We start from the raw sequence: 19,012 nt of genomic DNA, 5'->3' as shown, positions 1-19,012 counted from the left end.
GCTGGCCTGTCTTATCACATAAAACACCATGTAGAATGAGGAGCCTTCCTTGGAGTCTGAATACCTTTATGCTATAGGGAAGTTTTGCTCCTAAAATGTGATCCACACATCAAGACTCTCCAAAATGCAGCCAAAGTCATAGCTTTAGTTGAGACATGCCTGGGCCAGATCTCCTCACAGCCTCGGGTCATCTGAGTTCAAAGGCCTGAGGAATGCCACTCATATTTCAGGATAGAATCTTCCATTCCAGCAAGATTTGAGTAAACCCACCATTTCCTTCTAACCTTCGGTATTTGTTTTCTGTAGCTGCCATAACAAAATACTGCAAACTGGATAACTTAATACAACAGAAAATTATTCTCTCACAGTTCTGGGGCCAGGAGGTCAAGGTATCAGCAGGGTCTCGGTTCCTCAGAAGGCTCTAGGGGAGAATCCTTCCTCAATTCTTCCGGCTTTAGGTGGCTGCAGATGTTCCTGGGCTTTCTTGGCAGCATCGCTCCCATCTCTGCCTCCATCTTCATTTGGCCTTCTCCATTTCTCCCACTGCGTCTTCTCCTCTCTTTCTTTTTGTTTTTTTTTTTTGTTTTGTTTTTATTTTTGTTTTTGTTTTGAGACAGGGTCTCACTCTGTCACCCAGACTGGAGTGCAGTGGTGCAATCTCAGCTCACTGCAACCTCCACCTCCCAGGCTCAAGCGATTCTCCTGCCTCAGCCTCCTGAGTAGCTGAGATTACAGGCGTGCACCACTACCACCTGGCTAATTATTGTATTTTTAGTAGAGATGGGGTTCCACCATGTGGGCCAGACTGGTCTGCCTCAAATAATCTGCCTACCTCAGCCTCCCAAAGTGCTAGGATTACAGGTGTGAGCCACCGTGCCTGGCCCTCCTCTTCTGTCTCTTATAAGACACTTGTCATTGGATTTAGGGCCTGCCTGGATACCTAGAATGTTCTTATCTCGAGATCCTTAATTTAATTACATCTACAAAGATCCTTTCTCCAAATAAGGTCACATTAACTGGTTCTAAGACATAGACATATCTTTAGGGGGCTACCATCTAACTCACTACATCTTCTGAAAGGAAAATAACAAATAGGACCTAAGATGGGTTAACTTTGAGACATAAACAGTTTCCCTTAATGGAAACAAACAATGGTCTTTACAAATTTAGACTGAATAGTGAAAAACTACCACAAAAAAGCAGCAGCAAAAAAGCCCCATCCTAATGAACAACATGAATGTGATTGTTTTTGTCCTCGCTGTCACAGCCACACAGAAGGCTCTGTGCAGACTGTGGTCTTATTGTCTCTCCCCTGGAAAGTTCCTAAGCCCCAGCATGTTGAGCTTTTAGGACACTAGAACATTGTGACATTTTGCCAAAATTTTCCAGTTAAAAAATAGAGGATTATTTTGCCCAGGAAATTCTATCATCATCGCTAATGAAGACAAAGATTGGAGAAGGAAGAAAAGAGGAAGAAACACAGTGCCATGCATAAATAACCAAGCCTCAGCCTCTAGCCTCTTACCACTAAGAAACAAATGCTCAAGAGTTTCTGTTTTAGAGACAGAAACTTATTCTGGGGGAAACAGAGGCTTTCCTCCTGCTAAGTGCCCCCAGCGTAATCTGTGTTTTGCTGTTGTTGCTGTTCCTTGCTCTTGCTCCAGTCATTTTTATCTGGAACTGAAGTCCTGTAGCTGCCATAATAAATTCCTGCAAACCGAGTGGCTTAAAACAACAGCAACTTACTCTGTTACAGTTACGGAGACCAGAGGTCCCCAATCAAGGTGTCAGCAGGGTCCCACTCCCTCTGAGCGCTCTAGGGGAGAATCCTTCCCTGCCTAAAGGTTAGTGGTGGAAATGTTTGTGCTGCTAACTGTGCTATGCTCACTTCCATTCACCAACATCTGGGAAGGTAACAGGTAACCAGGAGTTTACAATCTGAAAAGTTCCAGAAAAACATCCGTCTCCACGGCCCCACTTCTAGCTCCTGAAATCATGAGACTCAAACCACTTCAACCTACTGTAACATATCCAAGGTGTTCACTGTCACCCTAGGATGAGAGTCAGGTATGTAGACAGTAACCTTTGGTTCCATTTTGAAAAGGAAAAATCCAAGTGATGAGAATGGTGTTGGTGGCATAATGGTTATAGTGGTTATAGTGGTGTGCCTAGCTGCCTTCTGATATGATGAGAATATCTGCCATGTGATGAATTGTTACTGTTTTATCATTATCAATAGTTATAGAACATAAGGTATATAGACAGTAACCTGGGACCCCATTCTGAAAACAAACAAACAAACAAAAAACCTCAAAGTGACCACAGTCACTACTACATGACAAACTGTTGCCATTTAATCATTATAAATATTTATCAAATATTTAGAGCTATACCCCAACTGATGAGGACACAGAATCTTACTCCTTGGAACTTGGGCCACCTGGGAATAGGTAGCTGAAAAGAGACCTGTATTCATTCCTGTTTTCATTTAGCATTGCCAATATTTCATTGACGCTTAGTTAGGTAAGTAAAATCAGTACTATCAATGACTTCTTCCCCAGACCACACACCCTCAAAGGTAGAGTTCACCTTCCTGTTTCTTGCTCATTGTTCAGTGTCACAAATTATTCCTCTGAAGGCTGTAAATAAAACTCTCCAATATTTACGTAGCTGATGGTCTCAAAGTGGCAAGCAAGCAGATCTTCTGAGAATCTCTAGACCTTCTGGCTGCCTACCCATCCTGCTGCCCACCTCATGTCCTGCTGCCTCCACCACACAGACCTAGCTTGACTCCTCCCCAAAACACCTCCTCTCTAGAAAGGAGATTCTCAATCAACACCTGACATTCAGTCTTTTACTACAGCTTACTTCAAATTATTTTAAGCTCTCTGCGAATTAGCTCTTAGAAGCATTGAACAGGAAACCTGATAAGCTGATGTTTAATGATTTTTTCCTACCTTTAACCAAGTTGCTAAATAGAGGGCAAATTAAGCATGGTATCCTCAGCCTGGTGCAGTGACACATGCTTGTAGTGCCAGCTACTTGAGAGGTTGAGGCCAGAGGATCACTTGAGTCCAGGAGTTCCAAACCCAGCCTGGGCAACATAGTAAGATTCCATCTCTAAAAACAAGCAAACCTGGTACGCTAGTACAACAAGAGTTGAGGGGATAATTGCGTTATTTCTACCTGTCATCTCTAAAGCCAGGACAATGTTGTTGCAGTGAGGAATGTTGTTGGTGGATTTCACATTCCCAGACATTTGGTGCTGTAATCTCCAAGCCCATCTGCATGGGTGATATGGTTTGGCTGTGTCCCCACCCAAATCTCTTCTTAAATTGTAGCTCCCAAAATTTCCACATGTCATGGGAGGGACCTCGTGGGAGGTAATTCAATCACGGGGATGGGTCTTTCCTGTGCTGTTTTCGTGATTTTGAATTAGTTTCACGAGATCTGATAGTTTTATAAAGGGGTGTTTCCTTGCACAAGTTTCCTCTTGCCTGCCTCCAGGTGAGACATGCCTTTTACCTTCCACCAGGATTGTGAGGCCTCCCTAACCATGTGGAACTGTAAGTCCATTAAACCTCTTTTTCTTTAAAATTATCCAGTCTTGGGCATGTATTTATCAGCAGAGTGACAACAGACTAATACAATGGGAAACTGCATGGAATAGAAGTCTGACCTCTGAGATGCTGATTCATCCACCTTGACCAAGCAGGGACTCCATTTCATAACTAAAGAAATGGTTAAAACAGCACTTTGATTTCTGTGGGATCGGTGGTGATATCCCTTTTATCATTTTTTACTGCATCTATTTGATTCTTCTGTCTTTTCTTCTTTATTAGTCTTGCTAGCAGTCTATCAATTTTGTTGATTTTTTCAAAAAACCAGCTCCTGGATTCATTGACTTTTTGAAGGGTTTTTCGTGTCTCTATCTTCTTCAGTTCTGCTCTGATCTTAGTTATTTCTTGCCTTCTGCTAGCTTTCGAATTTGTTTGCTCTTGCTTCTCTAGTTCTTCTAATTGTGATGTTAGGGTGTCGATTTTAGATCTTTCCTGCTTTCTCTTGTGGGCATTTAGTGCTATAAATTTCCCTATACACACTGCTTTAAATGTGTCCCAGAGATTCTGGTACATTGTGTCTTTGTTCTCATTGGTTTCAAAGAACCTCTTTATTTCTGCCTTCATTTCGTTATTTATCCAGTAGTCGTTCAGGAGAAGGTTGTTCAGTTTCCATGTAGTTGTGTGGTTTTGAGTGAGTCTCTTAATCCTGAGTTCTAATTTGATTGCACTGTAGTCTGAGAGATAGTTTGTTGTGATTTCTGTCCTTTTACACTCGCTGAGGACCAGAGGTACAAAGAGGAGCTGGTACCATTCCTTCTGAAACTATTCCAATCAATAGAAAAAGAAGGAATCTGGCCAGGCGCGGTGGCTCAAGCCTGTAATCCCAGCACTTTGGGAGGCCGAGATGGGCGGATCACGAGGTCAGGAGATCAAGACCATCCTGGCTAACCCGGTGAAACCCCGTCTCTACTAAAAAAAAAAAAAAAATACAAAAAAGCTTGGTGGGGTAGCAGGCACCTGTAGTCCCAGCTACTCAGGAGGCTGAGGCAGGAGAATGGCGTAAACCTGGGAGGCGGGGCTTGCAGTGAGCTGAGATCCGGCCACTGCACTCCAGCCTGGGCGACAGAGTGAGACTCAGTCTCAAAAAAAAAAAAAAAAAAAAGAAAGAAAGAAAAAGAAGGAATCCTCCCTACCTCATTTTATGAGGCCCAGCATCATCCTGATACCAAAGCCTGGTAGAGACACAACAAAAAAAGAGAATTTTAGACCAATATCCCTGATGAATATCAATGCGAAAATCCTCAATAAAATACTGGCAAACAAAATCCAGGAGCACATTAAAAAGCTTATCCACCACGATCAAGTCGACTTCATCCCTGGGATGCAAGGCTGGTTCAACATACGCAAATCAATAAATATAATCTATCACATAAACAGAACCAATGACAAAAACCACATGATTATTTCAACAGATGCAGAAAAGGCCTTCAACAAATTCAACAGCCCTTCATGCTAAAAACTCTTAATAAACCAGGTGTTGATGGAACATATCTCAAAATAATAAGAGCTATTTATGAAAAACCCACAGCCAATATCATACTGAATGGGCAAAAACGGGAAGCATTCCCTTTGAAAACTGGCACAAGACAGGGATGCCCTCTCTCACCACTCCAATTCAACAAAGTGTTGGAAGTTCTGGCCAGGGCAATCAGGCAAGAGAAAGAAATAAAGGGTATTCAATTACGAAAAGAGGAAGTCAAATTGTCCCTGTTTGCAGATGACATGATTGTGTATTTAGAAAACTCCATCACCTCAGCCCCAAATCTCCCTAAGCTGATAAGCAACTTCAGCAAAGTCTCAGAATACAAAATCAATATGCAAAAATCACAAGCATTCCTATACACCAGTAACAGACAAACAGAGAGCCAAATCATGATTGAACTCCCATTCACAATTGTTACAAAGAGAATAAAATACCTAGGAATCCAACTTACAAGGGATGTAAGGACCTCTTCAAGGAGAACTACAAACCACTGCTCAACGAAATAAAGGAGGACACAAAAAAATGGAAGAACATTCCATGCTCAAGGATAGGAATAATCAATATCGTGAAAATGGCCATACTGCCCAAGGTAATTTATAGATTCAAACTACCAATGACTTTCTTCACAGAATTGGAAAAAACTACTTTAAAGTTCATATGGAACCAAAAAAGAGCCCACATTGCCAAGACAATCCTAAGCAAAAAGAACAAAGCTGGAGGCATCATGCTACCTGACTTCAAACTATACTACAAGGCTACAGTAACCAAAACAGCATGGTACTGTTACCAAAACAGACATATAGACCAATGAAACAGAACAGAGGCCTCAGAAGTAACACCACACATCTACAACCATCTGATCTTTGATAAACCTGACAAAAACAAGAAATGGGGAAAGGATTCCCTATTTAATAAATGATGCTAAAAAAACTGGCTAGCCATATCTAGAAAGCTGAAACTGGATCCATTCCTTACACCTTACACAAAAATTAATTCAAGATGGCTTAAAGACTTAAATGTTAGACCTAAAACCATAAAAACCCTAGAAGAAAACTTAGGCAATACTATTCAGGTCATAGGCATGGGCAAGGACTTCGTGACTAAAACACCGAAAGCAATGGCAACAAAAACCAAAATAGACAAATGGGATCTAATTAAACAAAAGACCTTCTGCACAGCAAAAGAAACTACCACCAGAGTGAACAGGCAACCTACAGAATGGGGAAAATTTTTGCAATCTACTCATCTGACAAAGGGCTAATATCCAGAATCTACAAAGAACTTAGACAAATTTATAAGAAAAAAACAAACAACCCCATCAAAAAGTGAGCAAAGGATATGAACAGACACTTCTCAAAAGAAGACATTTATGCACCCAACAGACACATGAAAAAATGCTCATCATCACTGGTCATCAGAGAAATGCATATCAAAACCACAATGAGATACCAACTCACGTCAGATAGAATGGCAATCATTAAAAAGTCAGGAAACAACAGATGCTGGAGAGGATGTGGAGAAATAGGAACACTTTTACACTGTTGGTGGGACTGTAAACTAGTTCAACCATTGTGGAAGACAGTGTGGCAATTCCTCAAGGATCTAGAGCTAGAAATACCATTTGACCCAGCAATTCCATTAATGAGTATATACCCAAAGGATTATAAATCATGGTACTATAAAGACACATGCACATGTATGTTTATTGTGGCACTATTCACAATAGCAAAGACTAGGAACCAACTCAAATGTCCATCAATGATAGACTGAATTAAGAAAATGTGGCACATATATACCATGGAATACTATGCAGCCATAAAAAAGTTCATGTCCTTTGCAGGGACATGGATGAAGCTGGAAACCATTATTCTGAGTGAACTATCACAAGGACAGAAAATCAAACACCGCATGTCCTCACTCACAGGTGGGAACTGAACAATGAGAACACTTAGACACAGGGAACATCACATACCAGGGCCTGTCAGAGGGTGGGGGCCAGGAGGAGGGATAGCATTAGATTAGTAGAAATACCTAATGTAAATGATGAGTTAATGGGTGCAGCAAACCAACATGACACATGTATACCTATGTAACAAACCTGCACGTTGTGCACATGTACCCTAGAACTTAAAGTATAAAAACAAAAACAAAAAAACAGCACTTTGAGCCAGGCACATGGACAGGTGCCTATCATCTCAGCAACTCAGAAGGCTGAGGCAGGAGGATCACTTTAGCCCAGCAGTTCCAGACAAGCCCAGGCAACATAGCAAGACTCTGTCTCAAACAATAACAACAACAACAATAAAAGACCAACATTTTGCAGGCCTCTCAGATTAGGCCCTTCCTCATTCAGACACTGTCCCACATGAAAGAAAAGCTGACCCCAGGGAACACGTATTCTATTTTATGGAATGAAGTGTTGCCCATTAAAAGAAAAAAAAAGAAAAAGAAAAACTGACCCCCCAAATGTCCCAGGGGCAGGGGGGCAGGTAGACTCATTTAAATAAAAACTCAGGCCAGGCACAGTGGCTTATGCCTATAATCCCAGCACTTTGGGAGGCCGAGGCAGACGGATCATGAGGTCAGGAGTTCAAGACCATCCTGGCCAACATGGTAAAATCCCATCTCTACTAAAATACAAAAAATTAGCCCAGCATGGTGGTACGTGCCTATAGTCCTAACTACTTGGAGGCTGAGGCAGGAGAATCGCTCGAACTCAGGAGGCAGAGGTTGCAGTGAGCCGAGATTGTGCCACTGCACTCCGCCCTGGCGACAGAGCAAGACTCCATCTCAAAAAAACCACAAACAAAAAACACGTCATACCTGAGAATGCAAGGGACTGAATGGGTTACTAAAGACGGGTAGCAAAGGGCACCAACTGCTGGAGATTCATGAAGTCAGGACACAGCTTTCCAAGTCTCCGTGGACCAGGCCTGTGGCTCCCTACTTAGCAACCAAGCAATAGTCTGAGCAATCAGAGAAGCAGCAGCCTGAAAAATGAACCGCAGAGTCAAAAACTCAGTCTACGGCGGAAACACGTGAGCTGACACTTTCACTCAGATTTAGAAATAAAGTTATTTTGACCTTAGAAAGAAGTGGGCTTAACGAGCTGCAGGAATGAGAGAGGCCACTCTTGCTTCCCCTGGACTGGAAGCAAGAACAAAGCACGATTTGTTCCGGAAGTTGTGACCACAAAAGCTTGATATCTGGGCAAAGTCCCTTTACAGCCACTGCTGGGCAGCCCATCCCCCTCAAGTCCCTGGAGCTCCTGCCTCCTAGGGCCGGAGGAACTCTTCTTTACAGATGATGATGTATTGCTGAGACACCAGGGGGCAGAGGTAGCAGGCTGCGATGGATAAACCCAATGGAAGGAGCCAACTTGCACTGCCATGGTAGGGGAGAAGACATTCACAAACATTAAGCATCGGCTACAGCTCTTGGCGGAGCCTAGGCATGGGGTTCAGAGGGTAGTGTGGATTGGAATAAGGAATAGAATAGAATAGAATAGAATAGAATAGAATAGAATAGAATAGGAGGCCAGGCGTGATGGCCCATGCCTGTAATCCCAGCACTATGGGAGGCCGAGGTGGACAGATCACCTGAGGCCAGGAGTTCAAGACCAGCCTGAACAACATGGTGGAAACCCTGTCTCTACTAAAAATACAAAAATCCAGTCGGCAGGCACCTGTAATCCCAGCTACTCGGGAGGCTGAGGCAGGAGAATCACTTGAACCAAGGAGGCAGAGGTTGCAGTGAGCCAAGATCGTGCCATCGCACTCCAGCCTGGGGGACAAGAGCGAGACTTCGTCTCAAAAGTAATAATAATAATATAAATGTAATTATATATTTAATATAAATATAATGTAACATAGTATAAGATTATGAAATTATTTTATTTTATATTTAAATATTGTAGCTTTAAGAATTACAGAGGGCCTCTACCCTGATCTGCTTCATATTTAAGATACCAAGATAAGAACAAATAACCTTCCTATTTCATTCTCCATGTTCAAGACACATTATGGAATTTTACCTTTGTTATAAATATACATTTTATATTTGATTTTCCTAATGTTGTGGGCAAACTCCTGGGTCACTGGAAGAATTGATTTTCTGGCCTCACTGGCAACAGGGCATCAAAACTGAAAAACAGCCTGAGGAACTGGATGTCATTGGCATCCTCACTGTAATGTTTGCTCAACCTATAAACTTATCACTTAAAATATTAAAGCAGAGTATGTTCAGAAGCACAAGCATAAATAAAAGTTTAAGTGAGGCATTTGTGAGGAGCTTTTCCCTACTTTATTTATTAAACATTCAGAATATCAATTTTAAATAATGAGTGACCTAACTTTGCACAGTAAATGAGCATAGGCAGGTAGCCTGGGGTTCCAGTTTGAGCTCAGCCAATTAACTGTGACCTTGGCCAAATTTCTTTATGTAACTCAGAGCCTGAAGCCTGTTAAGCACTGTCAATAAACTGCTTGTACTAGCAATTCCTGTTCAATCAGTATTTGATCCTTGTCTATTCTTAGCAATCATGAAACTGCCATTGCAAAATTATAACTGAGACAGTGAAAGACATCTGACCTTACTAACTCCATCTTGCCTCCAACCTCCAAGTTGTCCTTGTTCATTCCTGAGCATAGGCCAAACTAACTTTGGGAGAAACTTAGTTTATAATTTATAGTTTGAAACAAAGACGGTAGCAGCCCTTTCTCAAAATGAACTAGACTGCCTTTGTAGAACTAACAAATTAGCCAAAAGATTAGAAATTATGGTTTAGAAGTCATGCAGCTGGAGGCTGCAAGATTCTAAACCGCCCCAAATTGCCCCTGGGGATAACGTCACTATTGTGAAGCCTAAGATCAGTTCTTGAGACATTTTGCAGACCCTGAACTTGATGGATCAGCTGGCACTACCCAGACTGGTAAGCTGGTTCATCTGGTCTTGTAGCCCCTACTCAGGAACTGACTCAGTGCAAGAGGACAGCTTCAACTCCCTGTGATTTCATCTCTGACCTGACCAATCAGAACTCCCAATTCACTGGCCCCCTACCCACCAAATTATCCTTAAAAACTCCAGTCCCTAAATTCTCAGGGGGACTGATCTGAGTAATAAAGAAACTCTGGTCTTCTTGCATAAGTCTAGCTCTGTGTGAATTACTCTTTCTCCATTGCAATTCCCCTGTCTTGATAAATCAGCTCTGTCTAGGCAGTAGGCAAGGTAAACCCATTGGGGGGTTACAATCATAGTTAAAATTAGTTCGAACCACATAAATCAATAATGATCTTTAACAGAGGAGTGCTCTCCCTCATCTCTCTTCTTGGAGACAGGAGATGGTAACAAAAGTCCAAGTTGAGGCTTCACCACCTATGAGATCATGGAAATGACTTTTCAAGGAACACAACAATTGGCCCAGAAAAAGCTAGGAAAATAAAATATAAAAAATAGCTATTGAAATGAAAATTACAACAAAGGGAATATAACTTTAAAAGTGAAAACAAGGCAATATAATGCAAGTTCTGTTTTTGAAGTATCGTTGGCCCCCATCCACTGTCCGAGCTTGGTAAGCCCTACCATCTTCCACAGGACCCTGCCACTACCTCTCCAGGGTCCCCTCTTCCGCCCATTCGCCACAAGAGCCTTGACTACAGCAACGTGGGTTATTAGCAACATGCAGTCTAATCCCATGCGTACCAAATGGTGTAGATGGTTGTGTACATATCTATGGATGTACAGAGAAAAACTCCTCACAGCATAAACTAAAAAATATCAAGTGGTTCTCTAACATGTGATATATTTTTTTATATTTTAGAAACTATTGAGAATTGGAAAAAACATTATTATTAATTTATAATCAGAAAATAAAGCCACTTTTTAAAAAGAAGAAAGCAAGCTCTCAATGACATTCTACTGCAAACAGGGTAAAGTCCAAACTACCATTTAAGGCCCTTCACCCATCACCCCAGATTACTTTTCCAACATTGTATTTTTCTATATCCCTGGCACACACCCTCAACTTCAAACACACTGGATACTCCTTACCCAGAATTCAGCCTTCACAGTCCCACTTTCTTTTTTGTTGCCCAGTCTAGAGTGCAGTGGCACTATCTTGGCTTACTGCAAGCTCCGCCTCCTGGGTTCACACCATTCTCCTGCCTCAGCCTCCCAAGTAGCTAGGCCTACAGGTGCCCGCCACCACGCCTGGCTAATTTTTTTGTATTTTTAGTAGAGACCGAGTTTCACCGTGTTAGCCAGAATGGTCTCAATCTCCTGACCTCATGATCCAACCACTTTGGCCTCCCAAAGTGCTGGGATTACGGGCATGAGCCACTGCGCCCGGCCCACAATCCCACTTTCAAGCTTTCACCTATCCTGTTCTCATAGCCTGCCTCTTGGAGATGCTCCAGACCTCCCTCTTCCCCACCCTTCCCCACCCCTTCACCCCCACCCCTCCACTTGCTCTGGTAAGTACCTGGAGCGTTCATTTCATTTGGCTATGTCACATAATTAGTTGTATTTAATGTTTTTCTCTTCTCCACTAAGCAGTAAGCTCTTCAAAGGGAGGTTGTGTCTTCTTCCCAGAGTATCTGGCTTACAGCCTTGCACCCAAAGATATCCAATAGATATTTGCTGAAATAAATTATTGAGGAACGTAGAGCATGATACACCTGAGGCAGAAGGCTTTACAGGGGTGGGCCTTGAGGTGGGTTTAAAGAATGGGTAAGGTAGGCCAGGCACAGTGGCTCACGCCTATAATCCCAACATCTTGGGAGGCCAAGGTGGGTGGATCACATGAGGTCAGGAGTTTGATACCAGCCTGGTCAACATGGCAAAACTCCATCTCTACTAAAAATAAAAAATTAGCTGGGTGTGGTGGCACGTGCCTGTAATCCCAGTTACTTGGGAGGCTGAGGCAGGAGAATCGCTTGAACCTGGGAGGCGGAGGTTGCAGTGAGCCGAGATTGCGCCATTGCACTCCAGTTTGGGCAACAAAAGTGAAACTCCATCTCAAAAGAGAGAAAAGAAAAAGGGTAGGGGGGGCAAGGCTAGATGGAGTGACTCACACCTGTAATCTTTGGAGGCTGAGGTGGAAGGCTCACTTGAGGCCAGGAGTTTGAGACAAACTTGGGCAAAATAAAAATTAAAAATTAGCTGGGTGTGATGGTGTTGGGCATGAAGGTGCATGCCCTACTAATTCTACTCCTCGGAGGCTATCCTAAGGAATTACCCAGAAAGGTGCACAAAGTCTTGTATATCAACAGCATCATTTATAAGAATTAAAAACTAGAAACAATATGAACAATGAAGAATAAGAAAACAAAGTATAATACTACATTTATTTGATGCTATCATTAAAAGTTGTATGTTTTTGAAGACTAGCTATTGTCATTGGAGGGAATGCTCACAATATAAAGTGAAGGGAGCATGTTTAAATTGTTTGCATCTTGGGGATAGGGCTGAATTCAGAAATGTCCCCTGGGGACTGGATTGGGGAAAGGGGACCCTTCACATTTTAGTCTTCTCTTTTCTTTTTCAGTAATACTAATAGTAGTGACTATATTACTACTAATAATTCGAGTTATTACTGTAAGCCAAGCATTACGCTAAGTCTTTCGTGTTTATTTTCTCACTTAATCCTTTCAACCATCTGAGCAGGTAAGTACGATTTTCATCATTCCTTTACAGACAAGAAAGTTGAGGCACAGAGAAGTCAAGCCATTGCCCAAGGTAGAGCCAGAATTCAAGTGTGGAATGTTGACTCCAGAGTCTTTGTTTTCTTAGCTACTACAATATGCTGCTTCTGGTTATATATATTTGTAGTACTGCATTTATTTATTATTTATTTATTTATGAGACAGGGTTTGCTCTTGTCAACCAGGCTGGAGTGCAGTAGTGCGATCTCAGCTCATTGCAACCTCCACCTCCTGGGTTCAAGTGATTCACCTGCCTCAGCCTCCGGAGTAGCTGGAATTACAGGCGTGTGCCAACACGACCAGCTAATTTTTGTATATTTAAGTAGAGACGGATTTCACCATGATGGCCAGGCTGGTCTCGAACTCCTGACCTCAGGTCATCCGCCCACCTCAGCCTACAAAAGTGCTGGGATTAGAGGTGTGAGCCATCATGCCCAGCCTGCATTTTTAATTAAGGAACTGATTCTACCTCTGCCAGGCAGTTCCCTCAACTAGAAACCTCTTCCCCATCTACAGAACTCCCTGATCTCCTTCAAGTCTTTGCTTAAATGTCACTTTCACAATGAGTACTATCCTGACTGCCCAGACCAAAACTGCAACCTGCCTCTCATCCATTTTACCCCGCTGTGCTTTTTTCATAGCATTTATTTAGCATATCGTATAGTTTTCGAATTCACCATATGCTTCTGTTCTCCTCCAACGTAAGATCCCCACTAGGTCACAGGTGTTTAAATCTGTCTTGCTAACTGATGCATCTTAGCACACACACAAAAAAGTCCTGGCACAAACTATGTGCTCAATACCTATCTGTGGAACAAATGAAGGTTTAAAAACATAGCATGACTCCGCATTGCTTTCTTATTTTAAAGCATAAATATACATGCACATATGGGAGACAGGGAAAGGATATTTCAAAATGTTAATGGTAATTTCAGGTGATATTTTTTCCTTCTTTATATTTTCCTGTTATGTTTATGTTTCCTGTGGTTTTATACCCCAAATCCTACGTGAAAATGTATTATGTTACCATGAGAAAATTGATTTTGAAAACGTCTCTCTAAACCTGGAGTAACGTGCATTGTCGCACAGAGTGAATTGGTTTTGCCGTAAATCGCATGAAGCCGTTTTCCTGCATGAAACGCAATTAAAAAAAAAAATGGAGCGGTATTGACGACCTTTAAAAAAAAAAAAAAAAGGATTGCTCTGAAATCATCACTCGGTGTTTTGCAGTGGTTAAATGTTTATTAAAGGAATAAAAATCCATTCCTCCTTGGCGGACCGCGGCGTCCCTAGGGAACACACCCACCTAGCAACCGGGACCAGAGCTGGAGCGCTGCGCCTTTAATTCCGGGGCGGGAGGGGGGCGGCGGGAATTTCTGCTCCAGTTCCCTCTGCATCGCGGGGGCAGCTGTCACCTGTAAGGCGAGCGCGGCACGGGGAATGGAACCCGGCGCCCATTGGACAGAACGCAAAGGCAGAAACCTACCCCAAAGGCCGGGGCCCGGCAGGGTGCTGGGGGTGGGCGCTCCCCGCGGTCCCTGGCGCCCTTCGCCCCGAGACGCCCCGGCCCGGTGGCACCGGCGCGACCAAGGTCCAGCTTCGGGGACACGCCCGGCCAGCCGCGGGGAAGGCACCAGGTGAGCGCGGCCGCGCCTACCGGAACCCCGCTCCCGTGCGTCCCGCGGCGACGCGGCGCCCACCCGCCCCGACAGCCAGGAACCCAGGGCCCCACCATGGCCCTGGCCGCCGCCGCCGCCGCTGCGGCCGCCGGGGTGAGCCAGGCAGCGGTGCTGGGCTTCCTGCAGGAGCACGGCGGGAAGGTGCGCAACTCTGAGCTGTTGAGCCGCTTCAAGCCACTGCTCGATGCGGGCGACCCGCGGGGCCGCGCCGCCCGCAGGGACCGCTTTAAGCAGTTCGTCAACAACGTGGCGGTAGTGAAGGAGCTCGACGGTGTCAAGTTCGTGGTGCTGAGGAAAAAGCCGCGGCCCCCAGAGCCCGAGCCCGCGCCCTTCGGCCCCCAGGGGGCAGCGGCCCAGCCGTCGAAGCCCACTGTGGTCTTGCCAGGCGACGCCTCTGCCCCGGGAGCTCCGCCCTTGGTCCCGGTGCCGAGGCCGGTGGAGCCGCCGGGGGACCCGGGTTCGCTAACAGAGACACAGGACACTCCGCGGGGGCCGGCCGGGGAGCGGTCCGCCGACCCACCGCTTCCAGCCCTCGAGCTAGCCCAGGCCCCCGAGGGACCCTCCGCAGACGCGGCCCCACCGCCTAGGGCCTCTTCTGAGGCGGCCTCGCCCTGCTCTGATCCGCCAGACCCGGAGCCCGGGCCCGGGGCAGCGAAAGGGCCGTCGCAGCAGAAACCCTGTATGCTGCCCGTGCGCTGCGTCCCGGCCGCCGCCACGCTCCGCATCCGGGCGGAGGAGCAGGGCCTGCGCCGGCAGCTGTCGGAGGAGCCGAGCCCGCGGAGCTCCCCTCTGCTGCTGAGGCGGCTGTCGGTGGAAGAGTCCGGTCTGGGCCTCGGCCTGGGCCCGGGCCGCTCCCCGCACCTGAGGCGCCTGTCGCGCGCCGGCCCGCGTCTGCTGAGCCCCGACGCCGAGGAGGTGCCCGCCGCGCCGCCGCCGTCCGCCGTGCCCCTGGAGCCGTCAGAGCACGAGTGGCTCGTGCGGACGGCCGGGGGCCGCTGGACCCACCAGCTGCACGGGCTGCTGCTGCGCGACCGTGGCCTGGCGGCCAAGCGCGACTTCATGTCTGGCTTCACGGCCCTGCATTGGGCCGCCAAGAGCGGCGACGGCGAGATGGCGCTGCAGCTGGTGGAGGTAGCGCGGCGCAGTGGCGCGCCAGTCGACGTGAACGCGCGCTCCCACGGCGGTTACACGCCGCTGCACCTGGCTGCGCTGCACGGCCACGAGGACGCCGCTGTGCTGCTGGTGGTGCGCTTGGGTGCCCAGGTGAACGTGCGTGACCACAGCGGGCGTCGCGCCTACCATTACCTGCGGCCTGGCTCCTCGTACGCGTTGCGCCGCCTTCTTGGCGATCCAGGCCTGCGAAGCACCACGGAGCCAGACGCGACCGGTGGTGGAAGTGGCAGTCTTGCTGCCAGGCGCCCGGTGCAGGTGGCCGCCACCATCCTCAGTTCCACCACCAGTGCATTTTTGGGCGTCCTGGCCGACGACCTCATGCTCCAGGACCTGGCCCGAGGCTTGAAGAAGTCGAGCTCCTTCAGTAAGTTCTTGAGCGCGTCGCCCATGGCTCCACGTAAAAAGACAAAGATCCGCGGTGGTCTGCCAGCCTTCTCAGAAATCTCTCGTCGACCTACTCCGGGGCCTTTAGCTGGTCTAGTGCCCAGTTTGCCTCCAACAACCTGAAGGTCCCTGGGACTACCACCTGGTTGATCTATCGTGGCCTGCTCCTGGCAGTCTAAACCCGCCCAAGACTGCAGCCCAGTCAACGCCTGGAGCCGCATTCTGTTTCCAGCTTTGTCCACTGCAGCCTGTTTTACCCAGATGGGCCTGCACTTCCAGCTTCTCTCTGAAGCATGACCCATCTCCAGAGATGGGATTTGAGAAATCAGTGAGAGCTTTCTATAAAGAACTCCAGGAGACAGGCCTGAACTCTGGAGGGAACTTGAAATCCAGGGTCAAAGGTTAAGGGGCAGCAGCTGGTCTGGCCCCTGAATGCGTTCACCTGATGCCTCTGCAGCTACACAATCCCAAGCCAGAACTAGAGCAAGGGTCTGTTTAAATGTTGAAAGATGTTAGGCTGTCAGCTTTAAGATATGCGGTGGTTTTGTAATTTGATGCATTTATTCTGTTTTTAAAATGAAATGAGGTAAAGCAACTTTCATAATAACCTTTTGAAATTATATTTTTCAACTTTTTAGGCAAAGTGCTTAGACATTTTTCAATTTTTTTTGCTAAATACTTTGGAATTCTATTTAAAAAATAGATTATCAAGATCTAAAGGAAATTAATCCCAACCAACAAACTTAAAAGTTTATCTACCTCATTTTAGGCAATCAAGATTCTGGAGAGTCTTGAACACAGAATAACGATTGTGACCATTATGAATGTAACTAATTTCAGTTGTACTGTGAATGTTAAATATTTGCAAACAAGTACATCTTGAAAGTAAAGGTGACTTAGAGAAAAGAGACATTTTGGCAGATACTTTTAATTTGTGATTGTCTTCATCATGAGATATAAACATGTGTTTAGTACTTGTGGGTGACTATTTTGATTTGGCATGAATACTTAATTTTAAAAATTGTGGTTTGTGAATTGCACCTTGGTGCTGTGTTTCTGAATCTGGTTTTCAAATCCAGTGGAGCCTTTCAGTGCAATAGGTGAATATTCAAAGAAAAAAAGTCATAGTATTATGACAGAAAAATAAGCGATTAAATAGTAATGGATACAATTAAGGAGCAACTATTTTATATGACTGTTCTGTACAAACAAAAAGTATGTAATATCCATTTTAAAAAAACATTTGAAAGCAGACAGCTTATTCCAAAATAGCAAATGCAGAATCTCTGCTCGGTGAGCTTGGATGAGTGGCTTAACTTCTCTGGGCCTTTGTTCCTATCTGTAAATGAGAAAGTTTGTAGATAATTGCCAAGATTTCCCAGGCTTAATACAGTGTAATTTTTTTCTGTTTTTAAAGTTATGAAATCTATTTACTCAACCAATTTCTTAAATATCATATTGTGATAATGTTCTGCTTTTGCAAATTGTGTTTGCATGTCATTAGTTATATCAAATAGTTTTGTGGCACAGGGTAGTGGAGTTTCCCTCCCCACCCCCATATGTATCAGTGAAGCCTTTGAAATTATTTAAGGCAGTCTTTCATGGAATGTTTTGATTGAGCAATGAAATAAACAGTCCTCCATTTTGTTTCTGCTTGAGTGGTGATGTACTTCCCTTAAAAATTCTACAGTTTTTGCTATTGTATTTTTCTTTGCTTTGTATCTAATTTCCTTTCCTTCATTCTTCTGCCTCTTTCAAGCATTCTGTTATTGAAAGAAGTTGGATTGCTCTGCAAAGGAGTCAACCGCACATGGATATCGTAATGGAGAACTGTAGATAAATGTGGGCCCTGATGTGACCTTCCCACCTTCCTTGCCTGGAACTCTGCATAAATTATTTTAAAATGCAAATTAAATCTTCTGCCTCTGCAGAAAAATTGTGGGAGGCACAATCATAGCAATCAGAGTACCTGACAGTCTAGAAAATAGAATAAAATACTGGAGATTTTCCATGGTAAAAGAGACGCCTGACTGAAACAGGGCCTCAGACAAAGGTCATAGACACAGGTATGACCTGCCTTGAGAAAGACAACATTTAAACCAGCAAAGTAGTAATAACAATAACTAATGTTTATTGCACACTTAAATCAGAGGAAGGTCATCTGAACGGCCAGAAGAATCTTTGTGTTTCAGAAGAGTGTGCCGCAAGCCTTCCAAGTGAAGTAAAACATTTAGCGAGAGTTTAGGATCAATATACGTAAAGTTCAGGTGTTAGAAAACACTGTTTTTTCCTTGCAGGCCAAAGCTTTCTGCAACTATAAGGTAAGCCGATAGGAAATTATAGTTTCATATGCATATGGAAAGTGTTTAAGAATCATATATCACCTAGCAGGAGGCACACCTTTAGAAGGGTATTTTCAACGCTAACAGAAAATAATTGTGAAGGCAATTTAGTGGACAAGAATTGTCACAGGGACGAAATCACTCCTTTTAATGAGGGAGAAGTTAATTGTTGATGTAGATGGTTATGAGCCATATCCATAGCAAGCTTTTAAGTAAAGTTTTACATGTCCTTTAATGGAGGTTGGAGGTTGTTCTTAAGCATGTCTCACTTACCTAATGGAGATCCAGGGTAATGCATAGACTGTATAACCTGTGCTGGTTAAGTGCCAGGCACAATTCTAAACACTTTGCAGGTATTAATCGCAAGTTTACAAGGTATGTACTATTTGTATCTTGATTTTAAAGTGAGGAAACTGAAGCCTAGAGAAGTCACAAGTAACTTGTCCAGGCCTCACAGCTAGTGAGTGGCAGAGCTGGAATAGCCTTTGGGTGCTCTTTTTCATGACACTGTCTGCTATCCTATTGCAGGAAGCAGGGTTACTCATTTAGTGACCTTGGGCAAGTCACCCAGCTACCCAAACTCCATCTTCCCTGTCTATGGGACAAAAGACTTCCTGTACCTATTTCACAG

The 19,012-nt window shown here is 44.7% G+C and overlaps 2 protein-coding genes across 2 annotated transcripts in view; one reads left to right on the top strand and one right to left on the bottom strand.

Annotated features, from left to right (window-relative positions):
* The window catches only part of SEPTIN8 (septin 8), a 148,248-nt gene that overhangs the window by 49,540 nt on the left and 79,696 nt on the right, over positions 1-19,012 (bottom strand). The gene's annotated exons all lie outside the window — the stretch shown is intronic.
* SOWAHA (sosondowah ankyrin repeat domain family member A) lies at positions 14,537-17,686 on the top strand. The gene has a single exon (XM_050792809.1). It carries the CDS (start codon positions 14,537-14,539, stop codon positions 16,160-16,162), a length of 1,626 nt encoding a protein of 541 aa, XP_050648766.1. The 3' UTR covers positions 16,163-17,686.

Source organism: Macaca thibetana, chromosome 6, assembly GCF_024542745.1.
Source record: "Macaca thibetana thibetana isolate TM-01 chromosome 6, ASM2454274v1, whole genome shotgun sequence".
Classification (NCBI taxonomy): domain Eukaryota; kingdom Metazoa; phylum Chordata; class Mammalia; order Primates; family Cercopithecidae; genus Macaca; species Macaca thibetana.
Note: the sequence above shows the minus strand (reverse complement) of the source record. Positions and strands in the feature narration are given on the sequence as shown.